Source organism: Plodia interpunctella, chromosome 14 (assembly GCF_027563975.2).
Source record: "Plodia interpunctella isolate USDA-ARS_2022_Savannah chromosome 14, ilPloInte3.2, whole genome shotgun sequence".
Classification (NCBI taxonomy): Eukaryota; Metazoa; Arthropoda; class Insecta; order Lepidoptera; family Pyralidae; genus Plodia; species Plodia interpunctella.
Genome location: NC_071307.1, coordinates 5,491,390 through 5,516,397, shown reverse-complemented (window position 1 = coordinate 5,516,397; position 25,008 = coordinate 5,491,390). Strand labels below are relative to the sequence as shown.

Sequence of the window (25,008 nt, the reverse complement as noted above, 5' to 3'; positions counted from 1 at the left end):
GTTATATTACATATCTACATGAAACAGAGGCGTCAAAACTATACAAAACATTTTTTCTCGTAGGCAACAGATACGTACAACAATGTGACCTTATGCTCATTTAGAAATAAAAAATAACTTGTTAACAGGTCCATCAATTTATTTTGTTCCTGTGTTACATAGTCAATCATTGTCATCTAGACAATAAAGTTCACTTCTAAAGAAGCCATTAAAGACAACACCTCAATAAAATGTTTGTAAACAAGCAAAGCTATCCAGCTGAGAGCGCCTAGGAGCTGATTCTCCTAAGGAATTCTGTCTATAAGGGCCTATACACATTTGAGCCACACGACGCGATGTTTTATCGCAAAATTATGCGCACACATATCGTAGTCCCTCTGCACACTATCTGATCGTCACTAAATGCAAACTCTTTAGTTGATTTATAAAATAATGAGTATTGGTTTTAATTTTAATATACTCAAAACATACTTTGTAGTCGCAACGTTGATATTTTGGCGCTTATTTAAACAACAATTTGGTGCAATTTCTGGCGTTTGACATTGGTATCTAAATGTTTGTCATGGAAAAATCTAAATTCGGTAATTGATACTTATCTTCATAATAAAATTTCTAATTCATCTTACTGAGCTTTTCTAGCTCAATGAAACATAATGTTCAAGATTTGGAATACTAATTCCAACATCGAACGACGTCGCCGTGTCGCTAATGTGACGTGGCCCTTAACAGCGTCCGATGACTCACATTCAATAAATCATTGTTTGCATCGATACTTACAGGAATCACGAGCGATTGTTCACTCCTCTATGCTAAACCAGACTAATAATTTGTTCAAAACAAGACGAAACGACACGATCCTCGCTTTCCCTTAAAGGGCGCAGTATGACGTCCGTAGAAAGCCCGTGTCTATTGTTGATTATAAAACAAAACAGCATGTCGACACCCTCGTTTCTTTGTTAATGAATTCCAGAATGTACAGAGACGAAACGAATGTATTGAATTGAAAGGATCGCAGGCAATCATGGAGGCAGTTAGTTTGAAATTATTACTTCCATTTATTGTACTCAAACGGTATCAATAGACATTGTCTAAATTTTAATAGCAATTTTAAAAAACTAAAAAATAAACTAAATGAAATTAGATTTTTTTCTACTGGATATACCTAGTCATACAAATAGCTTAATTTAGAAAAAATACCAAAATTGTCAACAAATCTGACGCAAATTGAATTAGTAGGTATATCACCACGCGTGTTTCAGATTAATATGTATAAAAAAATTATTAAACAGAAATTGATACGTATATGAAACACATAAATTATTTTTTCACATCGGTTTATCAAATTGATAATTCAAATCTTAACTAACCTAAGTAAATCAATACATACTATAAAAAAGTCGCTTCCCGCCGTCTCTATGTTTGTATGCTTAGATCTTTAAAACTACGCATTTGCAACGGATTTTGATGCGGATTTTATTTAATAGATGCAGAGATACCTGAGGAAGGTTTAGGTGTATGATTTATTATGGTTTTTTCCGAGCAAAGTCGGGACAGACCGCTAATATCATACAAAACAAATTGAAATTGCCATTTGTTACTCATGGTCCGGAAAATCTTTAAAATTGTAAAACTTAGTAACAAGTTCTAAATGCCTTTCAAGCCTGGTCAACTTTAAAAAACTTTTGAATTATACATTTTTGGTCCAGTGATCGCCGGATATGCACGACTCAAGCGTTTGATTAGGAATTCGGTGACATTCGAGGAGAGCTTCTGAGTCATTTCTCGTGAGAACGACTCGTCCAACGATCACCAGACTTTTGGGTGATTGTGGATTTTCGCTAAGTAAATGGTTTCGTCACGGCGATAAATGGCTTTCTTGAGAAGCAATTTGACTCTGGCATAAAGTATTTCAGCTAACTGCTGTTACTTCCTGTCGAACTGGCCTCCTGAGAACTATGTCAAGTTATTTGTTATAACTATTTATTCAAAAACCTCATATATACGCTATTGTCAAATTATTAATGTCTTTTACAGCAATATTTGCACTGAGTTTAAGCTACGTTGTACTAAGAATAATACTTTTTTTTTATTTCGCAAGCTTTTTTACGTGAGTTTTTATTAGCCATTCTGTCAAAACCAATACAACGATCAGAGACTAACAGCAAAAAAAACTAAAGCAGAAAACAAATTAATTACATTCAATCGGTGGGACTCAACAAGTTTTTAGCAAACAACCTGTCATAGGCAGTGGTAAAGCAGTCACAGCTTAATCGCGACGAGCGACAGTGTATCGAATCAGCATCGAGTCGGAACTCGACACGTGCGTGCTCTATCCGCTGTGGAAATCGATCAACGATACGATTTTTCCGAAAAACTCGAGCCGACGACCGATTATCGGCGATTTTCGATGGATTCAAATCCGAGAACCACGATCCACCTGCCAACACACTCTCCGTAACTGTCGCTGCCCTCTCGATGTTTAATTGGCAGTCAGTTACTGTTAGACATTCGATTTTGGATGTTTTTTCTCACGCGTTATGCTGTGAGAACAAACGGTTTGAAAATTTCTCGACATTTGATGATAGATTGACGACATTTGAGCATTCTTTCTGTGCTGGATATGTTGTATTACAAAATATGTTGAATTAATTGCAAATATATAACGCCTAGAAAAGTTTATTTATAAGTATAACTTACACGTAGAAGTGTATTTTCCATTATGCAATCTTTGTAAGAAATCCTTGCCTTCGTGTTTAATATTTACCTTTATATCACATATTTTGTTTATTTATATCATCTAAAACAACGTCACATAAATATTTCAGTACTCACTGACATACTATGGAACTCTCTTAATAATTCCAAATACATACACGTAATAATTTCGAAATTGCAAAAGATATTACTTTTTTAAATTTTAAGTAATTATCGTTTCATTTGGTAAAACACAATATTTATCTAGTTCATGATCTAGTTACCCTACACCTTACATTCAGTAATGAAACTGGCACATAATAAAACACATAAAAAAGCAAATGGAACGTGGGTGACTTTTTTCTATATATGAGCCGAAAAATTTCTTGTCATACCTAAGTCACACAAATTATGAGGATTGTATCCCGCGGAGGATGAAATATACAATGGTTTTCACTAGATCTGACCCTCTCGCTTCATCTGTCCACCGCTTACAAATAACGATTGTTTCGAATAAATAAAAAAAAACAATTAAAATGCAGTGGGTTTACAAAAAACGTATGTCCCTACATCCGCCTCCGTAAACAGTCTCCGCCCAAGTTTTCCTACAAACTTGATTCGTCATGTCCAATTAAATGGAGGCACGATTTATCTCATCGACCTTCGAAATATTTCGGATGTCATAAAACTAGAAAAGATTTTGATACTATAAGTACTTAGTATACAATAAGTTGTATAAAATTTGGAGGACAAAATTCATATAAGTAATATTGCAATTCTTTCTACAAATGAATTAACACCAAAAATGATAAAAAATATAAATCAAAAGCAACAACAAACTTCCGTGACAAATTTTTCAAAAATCAATAAAGGTTTTTGATGACCTGATCACATCAGGCTCACGGACTTAAGGAAAACATAAACTACTCTTGGAATAACATCACTACTGGTATTTGTCAATAACAAGCTTTTTGAGTAAAATCGCTACAGATACAATCTGAAACAAGCATAATCTGTCTGAAATAAAAACACAATTATAATAATAATGTCATATCCATCAATCAGCTATCTCCTGGACTAGTCACCGTCCGCTAGCAACCAGCGCGTTCCCACGCGTGTGCCTTACCGATAACTTTTTGCTCAAATCCGTTTTTATGGACAAAAATAAACCCCAATCACGTTTTCCATTCAATCGAGTACCTACGCCTACCTCGATGGCCGACTCGCTGTAATGGCATCCGATTCATAGTTATTATGTAACTAAATGCTACACGAACATAAGAGTTTATGTAATAAACTTTATTTCGACAATGCGTTATTTATTCTGTTTTTTTTCTTTTTTTTCAGCAGGCTAAATAAAAATCGCAAGTAAATACTGCGCCCTGAGAAATTTCATAACAATCCGTCCAGTACATTTTGCGTGAAAAAGTAACAAACATATATACATCCTCTAAAACTTTCGCATTTCTAATATTAGTAGGATTCGACTGTATCTCTGTCTACCTAATTACGCTTCACGCCCCCTACTGTGTCGCTAATGTTTGCATTATCAAAACATTGTATCCATTGCTATGAATGCATTTGATACCTAAATTCTCGAAATATGTATTAATTTTCCTGGAGTTTAATTTCGATCTAATTTTAAATAAATATGAAATCTTAGAGTAAAATTGATTAATAGTAACAAGTAATTATGTTGAGTATTATTCAATACATGACTGACAAACGCTACGAACCAATCGAAATAAGTTAGGTTACTCATAGATTTAGACGAAATTTATTTTAGAATTGTTCTGCACGACTTCCTCACTTCACTCGTACAATCAACAAGTTAATTGTCAATTCATATTGCCCATATGAAATGAAAGATTTAACTGCTTAAAACTAATTGAAAAATCAACAACGTATGGCCATGGTTGCTTTACGATTGCATATCGCTCGGGAACCTATTCACAACCAAAGTGGTAGTAAAATCCACTTATGAATGAGAATAGTCATTATTCATTCACACGTCGCTTTCTTTATGACAAAGACGTGTTCGACTTGGAAATAGAAATAGTAATGTTGAGCATTTTCGAATCTACCCAACTATGACCATTTTGCTTTTCTTAAATAGCTACATTTTATAACTATCATTGGACATATAGATACTAAATTTTATAATTATCATTGGACATATGGCTTTTCTACATTATATAAACCATTTATCATAAATTCTTATATATATGTTCATGAATTATATTGCAAATGGGATGCTTATGATAGTCTTAATCTATTTGGTAGATGACATAACACCAGGCGGAATAGAGGAGGTCCCTAAATGTTGAAATTAAAACTATTAGTTATTATTATTTTCTAATACTTATGTTTCGTTGTTCGTAGTATAGGTTTGCTGTCAGATTTTTCAGTTCTGTTTTATTAATTCTGAGAACGTCGGCCTTATAGCTTAATGGAATCGTTTTATTCGTTAAATAAGAATATATTTTTATTCAAATAAACAATTGCAAAGAACTAACATAAATAGTAAGTTCTTGCTTTTTAACTTTCTATCTGAAATTATTATTTTTTAACTTGCTTCGATACTTTGCGTAGCAGTGTGACTGAGGTTAATTAAAAATTAGTGGTAAATGACACTAACATTAACAAGAAAACATATTACATGTTAGACGAAATATGGGCAAGCCTGCCGTCGACACATCTCTACAGTATCCTACGTCGTCCTATAAGAGCATTCAAATTACATTTAGTTATTTATAATGTACTAATAGGTGTTTTAGACATAATAACTGTGCTGAGTAAGCAAAGTTCAAATGCTTAAAAACATTCAAAACGAGTTCATTTATAAAAATGTTGAATATTTTTCCAATTAAACTTTATATTTGATATTCGTTTCATTTATGCACTATTTAAAAACGTTTCAAACTAAACTTAAACTTTTTTTTACTAATTTCTTTTTTCAAAGAGTAAATAAAAACAAGACATTTTTAATATAAGTCATTTATTATGGGAACGTAAACTGTTATTTTACAAAGGTGCTTAATATTATTCTGCTATTCTAGGTTACAATATAGAACCTATTAAATAAATACTTATAATTATATATAACATCACATTTCTATACAAGGCATTTCAAGGCTTTATTGAATGAATTTGGAATTGAGAAGTGTTCTGACAAAAATATGAGGCATCTGAATATATAATTATTTTTAAACATCTTAATAAGGCGTTTCGTTTTAAGGCTTTGTACAACTTTAAAATATTTTCACTAAATTTAGATTAATTCTCAACAAGTTATAAAACTAAACATAACAACATTTGTAACCTAATTATATCTAATGCATATAATAAACGTACATTATAAACAAGTGCATAATATCAGGAACTATAAACGTTAATTTACTTTCAGTTGAATATACCTCTAAATATAATACACAAACTTATATAGATACACAATATTGAACTATAAATTCAAGGTGCATTGCTTTGAATATTTACAAAAGAATTTTACATTCTAGAAACATTATTACAATTGAATAATATTATTTAAAGATACCATACTGCGATACAGTGTTACCAGGAAATTCTGTAATTGGTATTTCCAATTTTTTGTTGTTTAAAATCGAAGTTAAAATAATATGATAAATGTCATAAGTAGATATCATGCATGTGCATGTAACGTGTTTACGTACTGGGTAATTTTTATTCACTTCAATAATTGACATTATGCTCAATACATGGAATAAAACTTCCAAAAGAAGATTTCTCTGAAAGAAGAAGAATAAAATGTTGACTTTTCATACTAAGTCCGATCAGCCAATTTGTATTGGAGAACAATCTTTGTAATTTTTTCAAGAGTCCTTTGGAAACTAACTCAGTTTTATCATCCGAATCCGTTCACTAAAATTGTACAGTAAAAAACGTGTTGTATTATGCTAATTTTGTACTATTAGTTTCTTCACATAATATTATTTTTGCAAGGCACTTGTCATGTGATAGTTGAAACACCTATCCTGAACACACACATATACTTATATAATATTCTATACAACTGTAATCAAAATACATAATTAATTTACAAAGCTGAATCACATCTTATTTGAAAAACTATTGCCACATTAATTTCCTAATGTACTCTCCCCATGTCCATACCCCCTAGTTGACCTAAATAGGGGTATCCTGACTTTGCTTCAGTGGGGGAGTGCGCGTGCGACGCGTAGTGAGAGGGGTTGGTGCCGAAAAACGAACTGAAACAATATAAAAATAATTACTAAATCAATTTATAATTTTGTAATTTTCATTCGGTGAATGAAATATGTTTTTTTACAGAATCATTTTTGATAGAAACTTTAACTTCTATAAAATAAATCGACAAGAAAAATTTCAACTCAATAATATGATGGTTATTTATAACAGACAACTAAACGAAGGTTAAACTAAATAAATTAGCAATAATTATAATATAATGCCATATGTAATAATACATATAATTTGAAAATGAGTAATCTCATGACCGATCATTGTATCACTTAGTTATCAATAAATAATGATCGTATAATTTTAAGGTCATTTATAGCTCCAAGATATATTACCTGCCTATAGACCTAAGCAATATTTTGCATACACAGTCATTGTTACAATCATAACTGCTAATAGATTACAACCTCATTGTCAATGATTCATTGAAGGCAGATGTTATTTATTGATCATCTTTATAGTTGCTATTTGTTAAGGAATTGGCGAATTATTATGTTTTCTATTACGTTGTTCTGGGGAGCTACCATGAAACATAAAACACGTAGTACGTCAATGTCCACACGTTCTCTCTTTTTTACACGATGCCTACACAAAAAAGTGACAGTATGTTGACGTTAGTAAATGTATGTTTCGTAGTAGGCCCTCTCTGCCATTTAGTTGTAGTAAGTAATACAATGTTTAACGTTTAAAATCAAATATTGAGTTCATGAAACTAGCCATGTTATCATTAAAAAAGCCTAAGAAAAGCTTAGCACATGGACGGAAGGTGATTTTTATTCTTTTCATTGTATCCCAATTTTTAACTCTTACTTAAAGTCAGTATTAGGCGAAATCACCATTGTAGAGATATGTACATACAATTAATGTAATGGTTAGTTGACCGTGGGAATCTGCATAACAGCAAAGGAATGTACAGAAGTCCCGACCGATGTAGATGAGAAGCTATCGGCCGCACTAATACCGAGTAATCACAGAGCTGCTGCACTAATGCTCGGTGTAATTACTACTTACTTTTAGACTACCGATTTCGTATTCGTGTATCGTCAACAAAAAAATTCGTCATAATTGTTTTTCATTTATAATGACTACATGTCTTTAGATGAACGCTTCTCCTATTATGAAAATTAGGACTCAAATTTAAAAATATTTCAAATTGTATAATTACTTTCTATGAAATATTAAATTTGATTTTTAATTTATAATGTAGGCATTTTTACTTCATTTTGTCCAAAATTTGTTATTGTCGTAATGCAGTTTTATAGACGGCAAACAAAATATTGTGGAGAAATCGTGACTGGGTGGGCAATAAAGTTTAATTTGATTTTAATTCAGTAGCGCATACAACCTAAATCTGTGTTTATAAGCCGCATTGAGTAAAACAAGGTCGTATGATGAAATTTTGTTTAGAATAGAGAATGCTAATATAGTCCAGATTGATTCTATGTAAGTAGGTAATATCTAAATAACTTTTGTTATTGAATAAAACTTGCCGAAACATTTTCAACATAACCAATGATGAAGTAATGTTTGACAAAAAATTTAGCATTTTTTCTTCTGTGTGAAGTAAGGAAAGTCTCAAAATTGAGTAGAATATTTAAACAAAAGTGAGCGTAATTTTAGATCAAAATTATGATTCGCACACAAGCAACGTCTTAATGCGTCGTTTACATAATAACAAACCATGAGTAATGGTTGTTGGACGATAACAATCTTGCGATCCGATTCCTGACAAACGGGGGGGAAACAACCTAATCGAGCTCTTGTAAAACTTCAAACGATGATAACATCTACTTGGTGCAAAAGAGGACTTCATTAGGAACAAGTTTCTGACAGAAAGTGTAATGATGACGACAAGTTAACATAAAAATACTGATATAATTAACATCAGTTATTACTTAATCCAAAAAAGACATTTGAAATATCAATGTGTTTTTAATTATTGCCTACAGTTTAGAAAATTCATGGCCGTCACAAAAATGATCGGTAGTCGACCTCTTTATTAAACTGAAATTTAAAACAATGAGGCAATGTGCAATCGACGAAACAGTCAATTATCCGCCCATTTAAAATAATTACATTTCGAATCCCTAATAACTCGATTATTGCACGAACTTCCCCGTAATCATTAAACAGCTGTTTACAATCTCTAAGATAGACGGTTGCGAATTGCAGGAGAAAATGTAGATATGTATGACCCCAAACCGAGGCGAGTGTGTGCGAAATAATGTGAATGTGCCTTGTGTTTAGGAAGTTACCCGGTGTCCTGATTGAACGACAAAAGTGGAAAACAGTGCGACTCGGCGCGAAATGTCAATAGTATATGTGTTGTGTATTTACTTGTGGCCTATGTTGGCAATCTCTTATACACGCACAGCGTTTCATCATTTTATTCCGCTTTCCGTTGCTTATCTAGGACATGCCGGGTTATGCTGCAGATAAGTTTTAATAGCACGCTTGTGTAGCTAATGCCTAGTTCGCTGCTCTAATGTCACGTCCGAGCACACATTGATTGCAACTGGCTACAGAACAATATATAGCTATATGTTTATCCCTCGCCAAGGTATTGTTCTCTTAATGTATGCACACGCAGTAAATTCTTGGTGTTAGTCGAGCTAACTGCTAAATGTGACCTAACCAAATATATTTAATTTGTTTGTTCTACATTTGTGTAGACAAATTATGTTTGGTGAATTTGCTGCCTAATATGATGGCGCTAATATGGTTTAGAGCTTAGTTAGGTCAACCGTGAGTTAAGAGATTTTAACCTATAATTAAAGCTGGTTTATTTACCATTGCCTAAGTTGGATTGCATGTTTTAAAAAACATAACTGCTAGTCAAAATTATTTCTCCAATACACAACAGGCGTTAAGACGATTCGCACATTTGCTACACCTTTAGATTTCAAACGAACAAAGCTCATAATATTAAAGTAGCAATTATTTATGATTGCGTTTATATTGAAAATAAAAGAAAGAAATTATAGTACTGAATCGAAGTTGAACACTCACTCAAAGAATAAGTTCTGTTTAAAATAATAAGTACTAACAGAAATAATATAAAGAAATATCAAATGCCTTTGCATTTGATATTTTGATATTTTTTGCACTTTACATGCAGATTTACTTTTGACATTACTCATATTTTCCGCTTTACACTTTCGGCACAAAAAGAAATAAACGACGGTTCACAAGAGTTACGTCAATCAAGAGGACCAGATAAGACAGACCGCCAAATAAACGTGGCTAACCCATATATTATTAGTTTGTCTGTCATTGTGCAACAAGAGATATTGTGTGTGGTCCAATGTGTGGTTTATAGACATGCTTTGTCTCGATAACACAGATAAATGTTGTCGCCGTATAGAGTACAATACAAATGTATTTCACACATTCTCTTTCGACAAATTCACTTTGGGAGTTACATATCTGTCAACGACGACACCGCGAGAAAGATGTCCTTATGACGTTTTTTTTTCGTAACAATAGGCGATCTTACACTGCGTGAGAATTGAAAATAAAATAAAGGAAAATTAATTAAAATCGATTTTAAACCTCTATTAAATTCGCAGCCCTATTGCATTCACGATCAGATCGGCGTATTACGAAGCCCAGGTAATAACCACCCGCGCGGCGTATAATGGCCGACTTCTTACACTCTTAATTGATTAGCGGCCGCTCCGGCTAATGATAAAGGAAGGTGAAAAGAAATAAGACGAACGCGCCCCGATTTGCGATCAAAACCTACGCCTGAAGATAGCCACTGGTTGTGCGGAGCAGAAGCAACTCCACAAAATATCACAATCGATTTCCACTTCTCTAGACTACCGTACTTACAGGACACAGTGATATAGATGATGTCATTTCAAATTACAAACCTTAAACATACTATTACAAAAATAACTACTATGTGAGCTAATAAATACCTACGCATTTAAAGCGTTAGCAACAAAGGTCAAGTTATTTTATAATTGCATATTCATCCGTACATTCAAGTACATCAATAATTCATAAAGCTACTTGAATGCCGCCGTCAGAAATTATTGAGATATTCAGACAATATATTTATTTTAATATCAATTTGTCATTGTCTCATATCATAAATTACATTGTTGACTCACCTATAATTTTCCGGCCAAGCACTGACTTCTGCCAGTTTATTCTGAGGATGACCACTCAGTTGTCTCGAGGTCCAGTGATTGTGTGCAGACATGGCATGTTCTTGCTTGGAGTAGTCGCCATAACCATACGAGTGGGAGACAGCTTCACTGGGATTCGGGTAGGAAGAGTGCTGGTAAGTGATTGCACTGCTTTGGTTCGCTGAAGGACTGGCTGCAATGGGACTGGAGCTGGGTGGAGTGTCAGCGGTTGGTTGAATGGGAGTTGCTAATTCCGAAGAATGAGACAGAGGCGTCAAGTTGCCAGTTGCGAATGAGCTTGATGTAGGTGGATGTAATGACGAGGCTGCCAGAGCCGATTGGCAGACTGAAGGAGCTGTTAGTGCAGATTGGTGGAGAGAAGGAGCTAAAGCAGAATTCAAGACGGAACTTGTACCAAGGGCTGACGAATAAGATTGTTGCCAAGAAGCGCATTGAGCGTTGAAAGTAGATGGCGGCTCATATTGCTGATGGACGGATGGGAACGCTGATTGTAAAGACATGGTATTGAAGGCACTTAGTTGTTGGGAATTAAGTTGTTTTCTTAGCCGAGCTCTTCGGTTTGAGAACCAGACCTGTAAAGAATTTCAATGTTAGTAATGTACTTATGAGAATAGTTCAATACCAGAGGACTATTCTTAAAATAAATCCACTTAACTAATTGTTTGAATAAATTCTTGCGACGTAATCCTTGGAGCACAACTCGAGAGAAATCTAAATAATTAATTTGCTTCGACATTGAGTTCATGACTGACACTGAAATGCTTTATTTAATTAAACTCTTGAGAATCGATATAAATTACAATGTAAGGGTGTGGGCAATTATGATTCACACTGAAACCTACAATTACAAAGGCGATTATAGTTCGAAAAAAAAAACTAGTAGAGAAACGGTAGCGACGCACAGCATATGGTAGCTGGTATACAAATGTTCTCCATAATTAATAATAAAGGTGATTACGTTATTTTTTTGACACGATATTGTAGGGGCGGGTAGTAAGTGATATAACAATGAAATTGTTTGATTACGTCCATCCATCACTGACGATACTCTATTAAAATAAAAATTACGACTTCCTTACCTGAACCCTTGCTTCTGTTAGCTTGGTCTTTTGTGCCAGCTCTTCTCTGGTGTAAACATCAGGGTATTGAGTTCTGGTGAATGCGCGTTCTAAAGCCTCCAATTGATCTCCGGAGAAGGTAGTCCTAGACCTTCGCTGTTTTCTCTTCAGCGTTATCCCTGGCTCAGATTCAGTGTCTGAATCTTCACAAGATGATGGACCTATAGAAATTAGAACGTGTTACAATTTCACTTACGTAGCTGAAAATACTAAAGTAAATGATGAAGGTGCTACAAATTTTATGATGATTATTTTTTCCAATACTAACAAATTATTACAAGTGATGAGTGCTCGTATTATTAATATTACTTACATTAAAAAGTGTCGTTATTATAGATGTTGACTTTCTATCTACAAATATTTCATTTTGTTTCTCGTCGATTACTGTCCGCTACCGCGCGGACCACACGCGTTCAGATTAAATTAAATGTAACCACATCATATTACATTAGGAGAAGCCTCCAATGAGTTTTGTGCCGACCTTAATAAATATTACTTTAGGCTATTTGATGATAAAACAGATTTAAATTACTTTGAGTTTGATGGTATAGCTGGGTACTCTTTAATGTTATTTATGTAACCACAACGCGTTATTCTATTGCGTATTTGGAAACAATGTTATTTGCCATTGTAGGCATAAATATTAATATTATAGGTCGAAACTGTTATACCTATGTGTCATTAATTTTAATAAATAAGTATCATGTCTCGAGATTCCGTATGCAAAATTAAATATTTCCGCGAAAAACTGAGAGCGAATGTACCGTTAACCGCCGTCACAGGACAAGCACGAACCGCACATTTCCAATACTGTGCGAGTGGTAAAGGGGCCGCTTTTCCAGTGTAGATATTACTTTAGCTGCGCACAACTTAATATGCATAATCTTATCGCGGCGCAAAATCTCGCCGGCAACAGCGCACTCCGTCGCTCAACCGGGATATTAGGAGCGCCATTTTATATTGGATAGCTATACGGCACAAGACGTGCAGTACGGACAGATTGTCGTAATGCAAGCCCTGCGGCCAAACGCGATGGGATAATAACACCTTTGGATACTAATTTCATTTTTATAACCTACAATTTCGATGCCGACACAAGGGGCGCTGCTGTGGCGTGCGCTCGCGCCGTCCGCTTCACTTTTACGTGGATTATTAACTTTATACGCCGTTTTCTGAAGTTTGCAAACGTTCCGACAGTCTCATTATAGGAATAAATTTATAATAATAGTGTACTTTGAACTAAATTAAGTGATTATGGTCTCGAATCGGCGTTAAGGACTACGATGACATGGCGAGTTATTTACGCGTCATTACTGCGAAGGTCTCCTCGACTTTTTAAATGATTGAAATTTTGTAGTGAAGGATATCTAGGCGTTGCTAAATGAATTTTTAATTTTCTCATCCGACACGACCTTATTACAATAATAATGCTAGCTGCATTGTTGCATCGTTATCATAGTTGAAAACTAGTGCAATATAAAGTTTAATGCTTGTAGAGGCATACAGACATATTATTATGGCTCTGAAAACCTCTACAAGTCGAGCGTATGAAGTTGGAAAATGTTAAACTGAGCTAGAGATTTAAACACTTTATAGCACCGACACATTTTTTAATTCCATGCAAGTGTAACTGGGATATCAAATCATAGATAAATCACAAGATCAATTAATGTTTTTAATATCGATTGTAAATTGAGCCCGAGGTAAGACTGACTTACCTAATATACCATCGATGCTGTGATTTCTTCTAGGATCTGATTCATCCCTTTTGCCTCCTCTTATTAATCTCGAAATGGAACTGACTGACGGGGCTGTGTTTTTATCACAGATGCCTTCTTTTATTAGTTTATCTCTAATTTCCCAGGAAAATATACCTGGGTTTTGTCTCTTCAGTTCTTCGATCCTGTTTTCTACTTCGGGCGTCGCAACTCTGGGTTTGGATCCTCCGATTACTCCAGGCCGGATAGAACCGGTTTCCTATTGAAACAAAACATAAATCTTAGTTATAATAAACCTTGAAAACTTTAACACTTAAACAAATTAGTTGAAGACAGATACTAGGCTGTTATGCATATTATTGGCCATTTATCATTGCGCAGTGATGTAACTGTTTTATTGAATAGAGATAGTTTGTCGAATTCACGTATAGTTCAATATTTAATTTCAGTCGCCTTTTGTTTTTCAAATTCAAATTTATTGCATGAGTGATCATTAAACGCAAACAGGTGATTTTGATATTACTCCTTTCATCATATGAATATTTTGAATTGATTTCAGATGGCTATTTATTAGCTGAAATATCGTATTATTATTAGTTACTTATTTTCACATATGGATATGATACGGTAGCAGCGGACCATTGTTAATCAACCCCCCTAATTAGTTATGACGTAGAGTCTCACCTGGTATCTGTTGAGGATCTTGGAGACGCAACCGTGGGAGACGCGGAGCTGGCGCGAGATGACGCAAGGACGCACTCCCGCCGCGGCCATCTCCACTATCTTCAGTCGGATGTGGTTCGGTAACGGCCGACCGTTGATGAAGACTCCCCCGAGCTGGTTCATACGACCTTGCCCTATGGACAATATTATTGGATTAAATTTCAGGAAATGAAATGGTCAATAAACGCTCTTAATATCTCACAAAGAGTTTGCATGAATGAAATTTCTGCATTTAAGTTTTCAATAAGATCAAGAACGAACGAGTTTCTAATATACAAATCTAAAACCAGTAGCAGCATTGAAATCAAATAACGCGTACGGCATCAATAGCAACAATACATTATAGAACACAAAGCGATAGTACGTCATTCGGACGTCGGCTTTGCCGGTCTGCCGTCGACGGTAGGCCTCGATCACCTAGTAATTTTACGATTCATTGCAAGTGTTCTCGACCAAGAGTATCCAATTTCTTTTAACACGAATGCGGTCAAGCTGAAACGATAACACTTAAACTATTTTCGGTCTTGACTTGTTATAATTTAACGAGTATCGACGAATGTTTGTTGAACAAAAAAAGTTACATAGACAACAAATAAAATACTGAGTGTAAAATTGTTTTCGTTCTTTTTGGAGTAAAAAGAAAATCATCAAGATTTTTAATTAGTGTCTTAATGTGATGGGTATCGAAATGTAATTAAGTTTCTTCAATAAAGATTACAAATAAAATGCTGTGAGTTGGCATCGTAATATTCCTGGATTTATTAACGTGGGTAGATAAAATGTCGCTATTATAATCACATCACTCGCGAACAGACCTGGTGGACCACCTATCGTCAAAGGAGACCGCCAATCCTCGATTTTTGCTCGCCTTTGTGCCTGCACGTTAACATCTATTGAAATATGATGGCGTTTCGAAAAAACTGCGGCTTCTATTATACTAATATAGAGCAGATTGAGTTTTGTGATGATATTTCAAAATAAGATTTCAAACAGATTTATTGTATTTATAACGATATAATTATATTTATTATTGTTAATTCAGAAGTAAATAGAAAATACCTGTAGGATTTTCCAGTTTAGATAGGATTTGTTATCTACTAATAACAAGGTGGGTGTTTTGAAAACGACTAATTATTCTCGTTATTATTACAACCCACTTTATTTTCTGTCATTGTTGTGAAGTATCGAGGTGAAAAATTAGTGTTTATCTAAATTGAGATAGCCACGTATAATTTAAACATAACTTTTAATTATTAAACAAAATGAAATAGCTATTAAGAGTTCCAATTTACAAAAAAAGAAATAACAGTGGCATGTTCCACTTGTGAAAGCACTTATAGTTTATCAATTTTGAATAATTCCACAAAGACACCGCCGCGTGTAGGGCCCTAGACCCCTGCTGTGAAACACCAATCAATTAGATAACATGTCAACAAGTGTGTCCTTTGATAAGGAGAGAAACCGAGATGTAAAATGAAACGCAGTGAAATATAAACCATAACGCGAATATCATAAAGTAAGAGATCGTAGAAAAGTGAAACAAAACTTTTTGAATTAGAAAAATTTGAACGAGCATTTAAATTTGGACCTTACGATATAACCATGAGAAAATATGTTCCCTTGGATTAAATTAAATCTTTTGTAGCAAAGTTGGACCGTGGTGTGGTTCTGCGAGGCATCCAACTTTTTTTTGGACTTGGTAGACGTTGCGGTGCCTCGAAAGCCCATGTTTTTGAGTGTTAATTTTATGTTCCCGAAAATATTTATGACGCATAACGTGTCCATAATAACCCCGCTATACAAATGTGGGTGGCTTAGTAATGTATCACTTCATTATAATGTTTCATTATTGGCAAGTAGGTGTGGAGTTGCATCTTGAGAATAAAAAAAAAAAATTTAACCGCCAATATTTTAATAATATATTAAGCAAATATGTATTATATTTAATAGAAAAACATATCAATAAGTCACTAAATAGACAAATTGAATAAATAGTTGAAAACTCAATAAGTTCATAGAGAAACAGGATCAGCAAATGCACAATCGATGAAAGGCACACAACAAACACAAAGCGGGGCTGGAGTGTACAATGCGTAATAGAATTCGCAAACATTGTAACACTATTAACGCAAAAGGAGGCGAACTTAACAACAAATTCAAACATTCATTGGAAACTAATCGTCCGGAAGTACTTTTGGATCATGCACAAGTTGATCTTTACAATAACAGCTACCAGGGTGGCACAAAAATGTGGAGCATGAGAAATAACAACGGCAAAAAACAGAATAAATTTCTAAGTTATAAACTTACGTGCTTTATTCATAACCACGTTGTCCCGTTGAAACTGAGGCACATACTAAGCAAGCAAAGACATAATAACGCATAAAATTTTCTCACAATCACATAATCGTGTTTCGATTCGTTCGACCGCCGCTTTCGTGTTAGATGAAATTGAAACAGAGTCAATCATTTAATGCTAAAACGCAAGAGGTAAACCGTGACCGCTTAAATGAAGATTTCCAATTCACCATTCGCATTTCTGTGTCAACTTTAATTAACAATCACATTTTCATCAACCTTCGTGGTACTTTTAAGTTATCTGACATTGTTAGTAGAAAATTGAATTTCTTAATCTTCCATCATGGAAGAGATTTGCTGGCACTTGGGCTTGATTTAATTGCCAATTCAAAATTGTTTGTACAATACATTATTTTATCATTTTAAAAATTTGTATTCAACTCTAGAAATTCTATATTATTATGCGAAATTGTTTTTGCATAACAGAAAATTGATATTAAAATAAATATGTTGCATTTAAATCACAATCGTGTAGCTATTATTTATTATTTCTTAGTTTTATAAGTAGGTATAATACAATAAAATATATAGTTATCCATCAAGGCCTAAGTAATAAAAATATCACTAAAGAGTTTATTTTATTGACTTACAAAATATTCGTTCGGTTTGTTGCTATTACTTAGCACACTGTGCACTAGTAAACATCACTAATTAAATTACACGATTTTCTGCCACTCCGCTGAGACAAAAGAACGATTTCCTGGCGAATTTTCCACGTGTACTTGCTAACAACGTAACACTGATAGTTTATAATGTACGAAGTCGATATCGTAATGTGTAAATAAATCGTAAACCCCGTTTTCACAATCATAATATGTTTCTGCCTGCAAATCAATTTCACGTAGCGACATTAATGTGGCCATAGTAAAATTTATATGAGGCTGTACGTCATAGTATGCCGCTTTCCTTCTCGTACGTCGTATGAGTCGATAAAGAACGGCGTTCAGTTGATTTCTTCGAACCCTGGTCATAGTTCATAGTGTTATATCAATTCATTTGTTCACTTTAGCTGCTACGATTCCTTTTATTTTAGAATTTTGCGTTTATTTGTACTGAACTATGGCTAGAGTGTTTAATTGAGAACGCACAATTAAAAGTTATTTATTAAAACTATAGTCAATCATAGTGATTATTTAAATAAATTTGTTCAACATATCCACAAACCAACATGATGTCATCAAGGAAATCTGATCTACTCGTGACTGCAATAACAAAAGATGTTGGAATTCGATTGACACGAGATTTCTTTTCGTAACCTGTTAAAATTCATCTATACACTAATAAAATAACCTATTACTATCCAAAATCAAGCAACAAAGAGGTGAAATGCCATCTGAATAGGCATTAGAATTGGGCGGCGTTTACAAAGGCGATGTCATTCCATTAAGCCTTCTTCAAGCGCGTGGAGGCTGTGTGGCCGTGGTCGCGTGGCCACAAAATGTAGCAATCGAATATCAAATCAATTCTATTATACTTTCATGCGTTACATAGCGGTTTATAATAGTATGAGTAAATATCACTCGGAATGGAACGAATAGATACAGTTAGATATTACAATTTTTAGGGCAACGATTTGAAGTAATTATTTTGGACGGTTGCAGATCAAAAAGGATGATAAGGTTTTGCCACAATGACATGAAAATAAATCTATCATTAAAATTTATGAAATTAGTTCCATGTCAATATGAAAACTATTAATGAAATTAGTTACTCTATACGAAAAAATCCTTATTTGAGCCTATCATTTAGTACAGAAAGATTTATCATTACAATGTTAGAATGTACATAGAAAATAAACAGGACTTGTACAGAAGCGTTCACAAAGCGGCATGGGGACACACAAACCCTTCAACTAATTTGTTTTAAACGCACATGCATCTTCCATGGGTCCCGCGGCCAACTGTTTAAACGCGTCATCGCTTTCGGCGTTCAAGTCCCAAATATACCTAAAAGTAATGAATGGATCTGAATATTTTATTTCAATGGTCTATTTGGAAATGCCTCGTTTGACCTCATTATGTATTCATAGCGCATTATGTACTAATTTGACGGTTTCTTTTCTTTTCTCGCACGAAGGTAACTCTTTAAAGTAGTCGTGTTGCCGCTCCCTGAGAAATTCCATAATGACCTCTAGGAACGACTAGCAATGCAGTTAATATGCAAAAATAATATATTTCCCATAGATTTAAAATGTATGTTCTTAAAATTTCAATTACTAGGATTCCTAGGTAAAGTATCATCTCGTTGAGATTTCAGTTATGATGTCGGAGTAAGATTTTAAATTACTCGATAATTGAAAAAATATATAGAGAACCGTGTTAGGTAGAAAACAACAAGCTATAAAATCAAACGGGTAAGTATAAATCAATGTTCAAACAATTCTTGGGTTACGGTCTTCCGTTGAAATAAAACTTTTATAAGAAACCGCATAAGAACTCATTGTTCTAAATATCGTGAAACGAAAGTACAATATTTAAATACTTCGCCCTTTTTGACAGAGCCCCGTTAATTGTTTATGAGGGCCAGCCCACATGTTTGTGTAGAAATAGTAAATTTTCAATGTAATCTTTCAAAAGAGTGTACCTATTTATCCACTAGATACGATATATTCTACGGCCTGTTTAATATAAAAGCTGAATGTTCTTCAAAATTTATGTCAGACATCCTGGGCATAGGCTAGGATTTTACAACTCGGGGGAAAATTTACTAGATAATAAAATGCCAACCTTATCTATAATAAAAAGAAATAGAATAGAAGAAGAAAAGAACGGTACTTTTTGTAATAAGTAGGTAACCGTTAAATTTTAAAAAAAGTAGATACTAAGTAAAAAGATTGATAAGGTTATTTTACAAAAGTTATAGTGCACACCAAAATACTTAAACACATGGAGTAAGGCACGTAGGCTCTAGACCTTGATAGGGCCGTTTATCGGAGCAAGTTTTCGTGATATCGACAGTAATTGTGGAGAATTTACGCAATTTTAATGGAACAATGATACCCTGATCGATGGAGGACGTGAGCATGGGTCGCTGCCGAAGGATGAAATTTCGATTTTTCCGCAACGAGTGCCTCTAATATTTTCGACTTAGAAGTCCATTAATTTACATCTCTCAATAGACTAGTCATCTAGTCAAAAAAATTAATACAAATATAATATTTGTTCAAAATTAGCAATAATATTCAGAATTTTATTGCAAGCTACTTTCCTCCTTGTCTCTTTTATAATATTGAGTTTGAATACTTGCATAAATAGGTAGCTACTTCCAATGTAGTTATAAAGTTCACATAATAAACTGAAGTACGTTATATACTGTAGTATACTATAACGCTACGCTATTGATTATTTCAAGAGAAAGGTAAGTACAATAGCACGAGTGGTGTAGTGTCGCGAAAGGCGCGTGTCGCTGCGGGCTGTAGATTCCAATCTATCGGCTTCGATTAGTCTGATCGTTATCGTTTCAACGCTTACGATTCCCCGCCTTATCTCGTGCTGTATAATGCCTTTAAAATCTTCATTGTTATTATGAATGGATTGAATTCTTGTCATATTAATTTTTGTTTCTAATATTATATCGTCGAGGCTTGCATTCGGTTTGAGCTGGAACGTTATTACTTTGTGAGTTATATATGTTGAAGACTGGTTTAATCCGGTGTACCTACGATCCACATTTCATTATAGGCAATCTACATAAAAAACAAATTGAAATGATTTTTGAACCTATTTAGGAAAAACAAACAAAAGTGTATATGACGTAAAATACATATATGATGACTAAAAATGAACCCAGAGATGAGATTATCCATATCAATATAATTACATATGTTAATTCCAGTGAGATAAAATATCAACGCTTCACTTTCTAATGAATGAGTGATCGTACTGTTTTCATTTCAATAAAGAACAAGAGCATCGTATAACAAGGCTCGATAAATTTATTCTAAAGATTTAAATTGAATGAAATTGTTGCTGTAACATCCGTTATATCAATTTGTTTATTAATAGATCGACATAAGTAATGGCAAGTAAGCCTGGAGGTGGTTCATTCGGCGAGGCATTTCGCCTGCCGGCAGGGGCGGGGGGCGCGTCATATTATGCGGCTAAAAGAGCCTGTCGGTGCCTTTGATCCGTGCGCCGCGGTGTGCGTGCGCGCAAGATGTGCACCGCTTGTCGGCTTGATATGAATGTGACTAAACCTTGATTATGGTACTGAACTCTTTATGGAGGTCAGAAATATGTTTTGTAATATCTCTCGAGTTAATTTTATTTTTGGATTGATTAAAGATATTACAATTTAGTGCACATGGCAATCAAAAATGTTTGAATTTTTAAATGAATGGGGATTTCTTAAATTTTGGAAAAAGTCTGTTATAGCCAGTAATAAAAAAATTGAAGCAATAAAAAGTACAATCGCGTTAGCAAATAAAATCACATACGAGCAACCAGGAGAAAATGGTTGCAATCTAGTTCGTTCACGAGGAAATTACAAGGCTGGTATCGATGGCGTCGTCACCTAGCCGCGAGCGCATCTGATCGCCGAGCTTCATCGCATATATTATGCGGACTAATACCGACATTAACGTACCCCGGTCATAACTACGATATTTATCTACATCGGTATGCGTTCATTAGTCATTATGGTGATTCAATGACGTAACTTCACTAAAGCCAGCACAACATGTTTTTATATTTAGCAACTCGATCGCGTAAAAAAATATAAATACAAACAAATTGAAGATAAACGAAAACAAAATACAAATAGCATTGTATAAGCCGACTAACAGCTTTGCGTATTAAACAAATGTTTTCGGATATTCTTGGCCAGATGCCTGTGGTCTTTGACACTAAGCCTGACTTACACTCAGTCATATAGTTTGGTGTCGAATTAAAAATTTAAAACATTTTTAATAACCGAAAAGAACCGGCCGCTCGGCTTCGTCTTGTGTCACTCCCAAGTCAGAACCTTTGTAGTCGTGTGACTCATCTGAAAAGGGCGTTAACTTATTTGTGTATACATATATAGGACCACAAGTATTATTATTATTTTTAATAGCCTGTTTAAGTGTCCCACTGCTGGGCAAAGGCATCCCCTTTCTGCCTCCATAGATCTCTATAGGTTGCAATATGATTCCACCCCCGCAGAAAGTATTGATGTAAAATATATCTAGAAGTGCATTCATATAGAGACACAATCTTAAAGAAGTCTAACTTGACAAATTACTTTAACACTATCACTGTTGAAAATGCACCACCTGTCTTCATCATAGAACGTGCTAACTTTTCATGTTTTAATTACTTTATCATATTCATGAGTAAGTTTATAATGTTAAAAAAAACCGTTGAATTAAAAATGTAATTGATTAGTTATATCTGATAATATATAGTAATTCAGACGCGACTTCTTATGCGGTCACCAGTGAAGTCGGCATTTATGAAAGAACTGTATCCCTCTCAACTTTTTATGAATTCCTTCTCTTTCTTTTTAATTTGACTTAGACGAAACAGGCCATAAGTTGGAATGACATTTTTAACAATACCGTCGAAATGTTTTCGTATGTTAATGATTTATGTGTTAAACGCGTCAGTACTGAGAGCTTTTTGGAGCAGCTTTCGTTCCTGTTGTTATTTATATTATACGGCAAGCCTTTGAAATTATTACAAAGATCGGCCGCGGGGGAAACAATGAATTCCATTTAAATTGTATTAAAGTTATTAAGAACATTTCCAGCATCTTCGATATATGATTGTATTTCTTTTAGAATTGCAAAATCTACTGCTGGTAACTACAATGGTAAGTTTCATTATAATTTACGTTTAATAATATTTTGCATTTATATACATTTTGAAATTAATAAAATTATCATTACCTAGAAACTATTATACTATAACCACCAGTCACTTCTGACCAATCGTAAAACATTTTTCATACAATTTAGTTGTCTTGCATGTAGGCACAAAGATAGCAAGTAATGCAAGTATATATTTTTAAACAGTAAATCTAGACTGGGTCTATACCTACAACGTTATTAGTTGAAGCAAGAGAAATGTCGCCAACAATAAAATTGGGCGACCGGAGAGCAACAATTAAGACACAATAGTTATTCATTCCGTTTATGGCAGTAATAACTTCTTGTAAACGCAAACTCCAAACAATGCCTGTTCTTGTTATTTATTCCATAAGTTTATCATTTTATATAAGCAAATTTAATTGATAAAAAATATTCAAATTATAGGATTATGAAGCATAAATATTATAAAAATGTGATTGGGTTTTAACACATGTAAATATATAAACAAATGTCTTAATTTAAATGCTAAAGATGTTAAATTTGAAAGGTATTCATCAAATCGTCGATAAATATACGATCAATCATCAACAATATTCTTCTATAATTAAGATCAAGATCATTTAAGAAACGATCGAAGCTAGACAATAGAGGAATCGTGACAAAAATTCTGTATAGAAACAGGAGACAATCGCTTTCTATAGCTTATTGCCTTGACCATTCTGAAAAGTTTAAAACAATGTCAGCGTTTCTTTACAAAAATGTTGTTAGAAATATTTTTTCTCAGCCCCTGTTCCCAATGCGAGAGGATGAAATATTGTTATATTGAGTGTAATAAAATCCACTTTTAACTTTATAATTTCCTCATGATTTTATAGTTTTATGATCGTTTCGGGACTTTCGGTCTAAAACAGGACCGTTCATCTTTATTATGTCATTTCGGAATCATCGCATTCATGTAATCTATCACTAACTGGCTGTTAGTGGATCCTAAAGATCTTTTTTTGTATCTTTTAATTGATTTATTGCTTATTCGCTACATGTTTCTGGAAAGAATATCAATCATCACATCATCACTAGTTTTAGACTAAAAATTTTGTTTGACATCTACATCCACAAAATTTGTTATTAACCATTAAAATAACAGTAGGTTCACAAGGTTGCTGAAAATTTAAGTAGGTAGGAAATAAAAGTAAATAGTTCCAATATTTTAAAAAGTAATCATTAAATATTACATACTACTACAACTACAAAATAATTCAAGAAATTTTAAGAAACATATTAATGGGGTCTTCCTATTAATTTTTTAATTTGCTTAATGGTGAAAATAATATAATTATGTAAGTTGTAGTTTTAAAGATAGATGACCACTGTAGCAAACAAATTTGGAAAGCTAATTCTAAGTAGGTAATGAAAAGTTAAGCAAATGGTAAGTTATAAAAATAGTAGTTAAAACTTCAAAAGATGATGCATTAGTATTGAAATAATATACTAGTATAAAAAAAGTGCAAATAATAAACATAGAGCCAAGCAAAATCTTCATAATATAGCTATAAATTTACCTTGAAAAGAGTATCCTGTGAAGTACGGAGTCATATTCAGTGTCGATACCGCCATTTATTTCAAAAACTGCTCTGAACACCAAATTAGTCCAAACGCGTACTAAAATCCTAGCCAAGTCACTATATCAGTCTTTCACCATCACAGGTTACACGCAGACATAATTGCGTAAAAGGAAACTGCGTGTGTCTAATCCGTGTTACTTTGAAGACAGCCCAGTGCCCACTGACGTGTGATGTAAAGATGTATTTCGACTCTCAAGTGTAATCTTTCACAATCAACGGTCCAACAAAAAATGGTCAAACTGGCCGCCTCCGCAGCCTTCGAGACTGCACCACCTGATCTTTTGTCTCCTTTGCACAGACGAGCATTGACAGTCAAAACCGCACAACCAATCTCAAAATCACTTAGGAAACCTTCAAAATTAAGGCTTGATTTTCAAAATTCACCTATTTTTTTTAGTTCTTCACTAACAAAATTTGACGGAATTGCTAATACAAGTATTTTGTTGTAACATTTACAGTATTCTGACATCTGTAAGTTGGACCGGTGTATGAACGAGATAGCAATAGGGCCTGAATCCGGTATCTTCAAAGCGAAGAGCGTTTGCATTAACAATGTGTGAGTCGCGCCTGAGTCGC

The 25,008-nt window shown here is 34.0% G+C and overlaps 1 protein-coding gene across 4 annotated transcripts; it reads right to left on the bottom strand.

The window, feature by feature from the left end:
* Window positions 1-5,675: 5,675 nt before the first annotated feature.
* gsb (gooseberry) lies at window positions 5,676-24,625 on the bottom strand. Of its 4 annotated transcripts, none has more exons than XM_053754949.2 (6): window positions 24,370-24,625; window positions 14,626-14,798; window positions 13,942-14,200; window positions 12,185-12,384; window positions 11,067-11,677; window positions 5,676-6,938 (listed from the first exon to the last, which is right to left on the bottom strand). In XM_053754949.2, the coding sequence occupies exons 1-6, from the start codon at window positions 24,422-24,424 to the stop codon at window positions 6,818-6,820; spliced, it is 1,419 nt and encodes a 472-aa protein (XP_053610924.1). In that variant the 5' UTR covers window positions 24,425-24,625; the 3' UTR covers window positions 5,676-6,817. The 4 variants fall into 4 exon arrangements, with proteins under 4 accessions (XP_053610924.1, XP_053610928.1, XP_053610927.1 ...); XM_053754953.2 differs by having other exon boundaries at window positions 14,098-14,200; window positions 24,370-24,622; XM_053754952.1 differs by lacking the exon at window positions 24,370-24,625 and adding an exon at window positions 17,613-17,810.
* Window positions 24,626-25,008: the final 383 nt, after the last annotated feature.

Bases quoted from the DNA above. Each gene is read 5' to 3' on its own strand.
- gsb (XM_053754949.2), bottom strand. From the start codon at position 24,424: ATGGCGGTATCGACACTGAATATGACTCCGTACTTCACAGGATACTCT. The intron at 12,385-13,941 runs GTAAGTCAGTCT...TAATTTCTATAG, and splicing joins CAGCATCGATGGTATATTAG to GTCCATCATCTTGTGAAGAT. The intron at 11,678-12,184 runs GTAAGGAAGTCG...AATTCTTTACAG, and splicing joins TAACAGAAGCAAGGGTTCAG to GTCTGGTTCTCAAACCGAAG.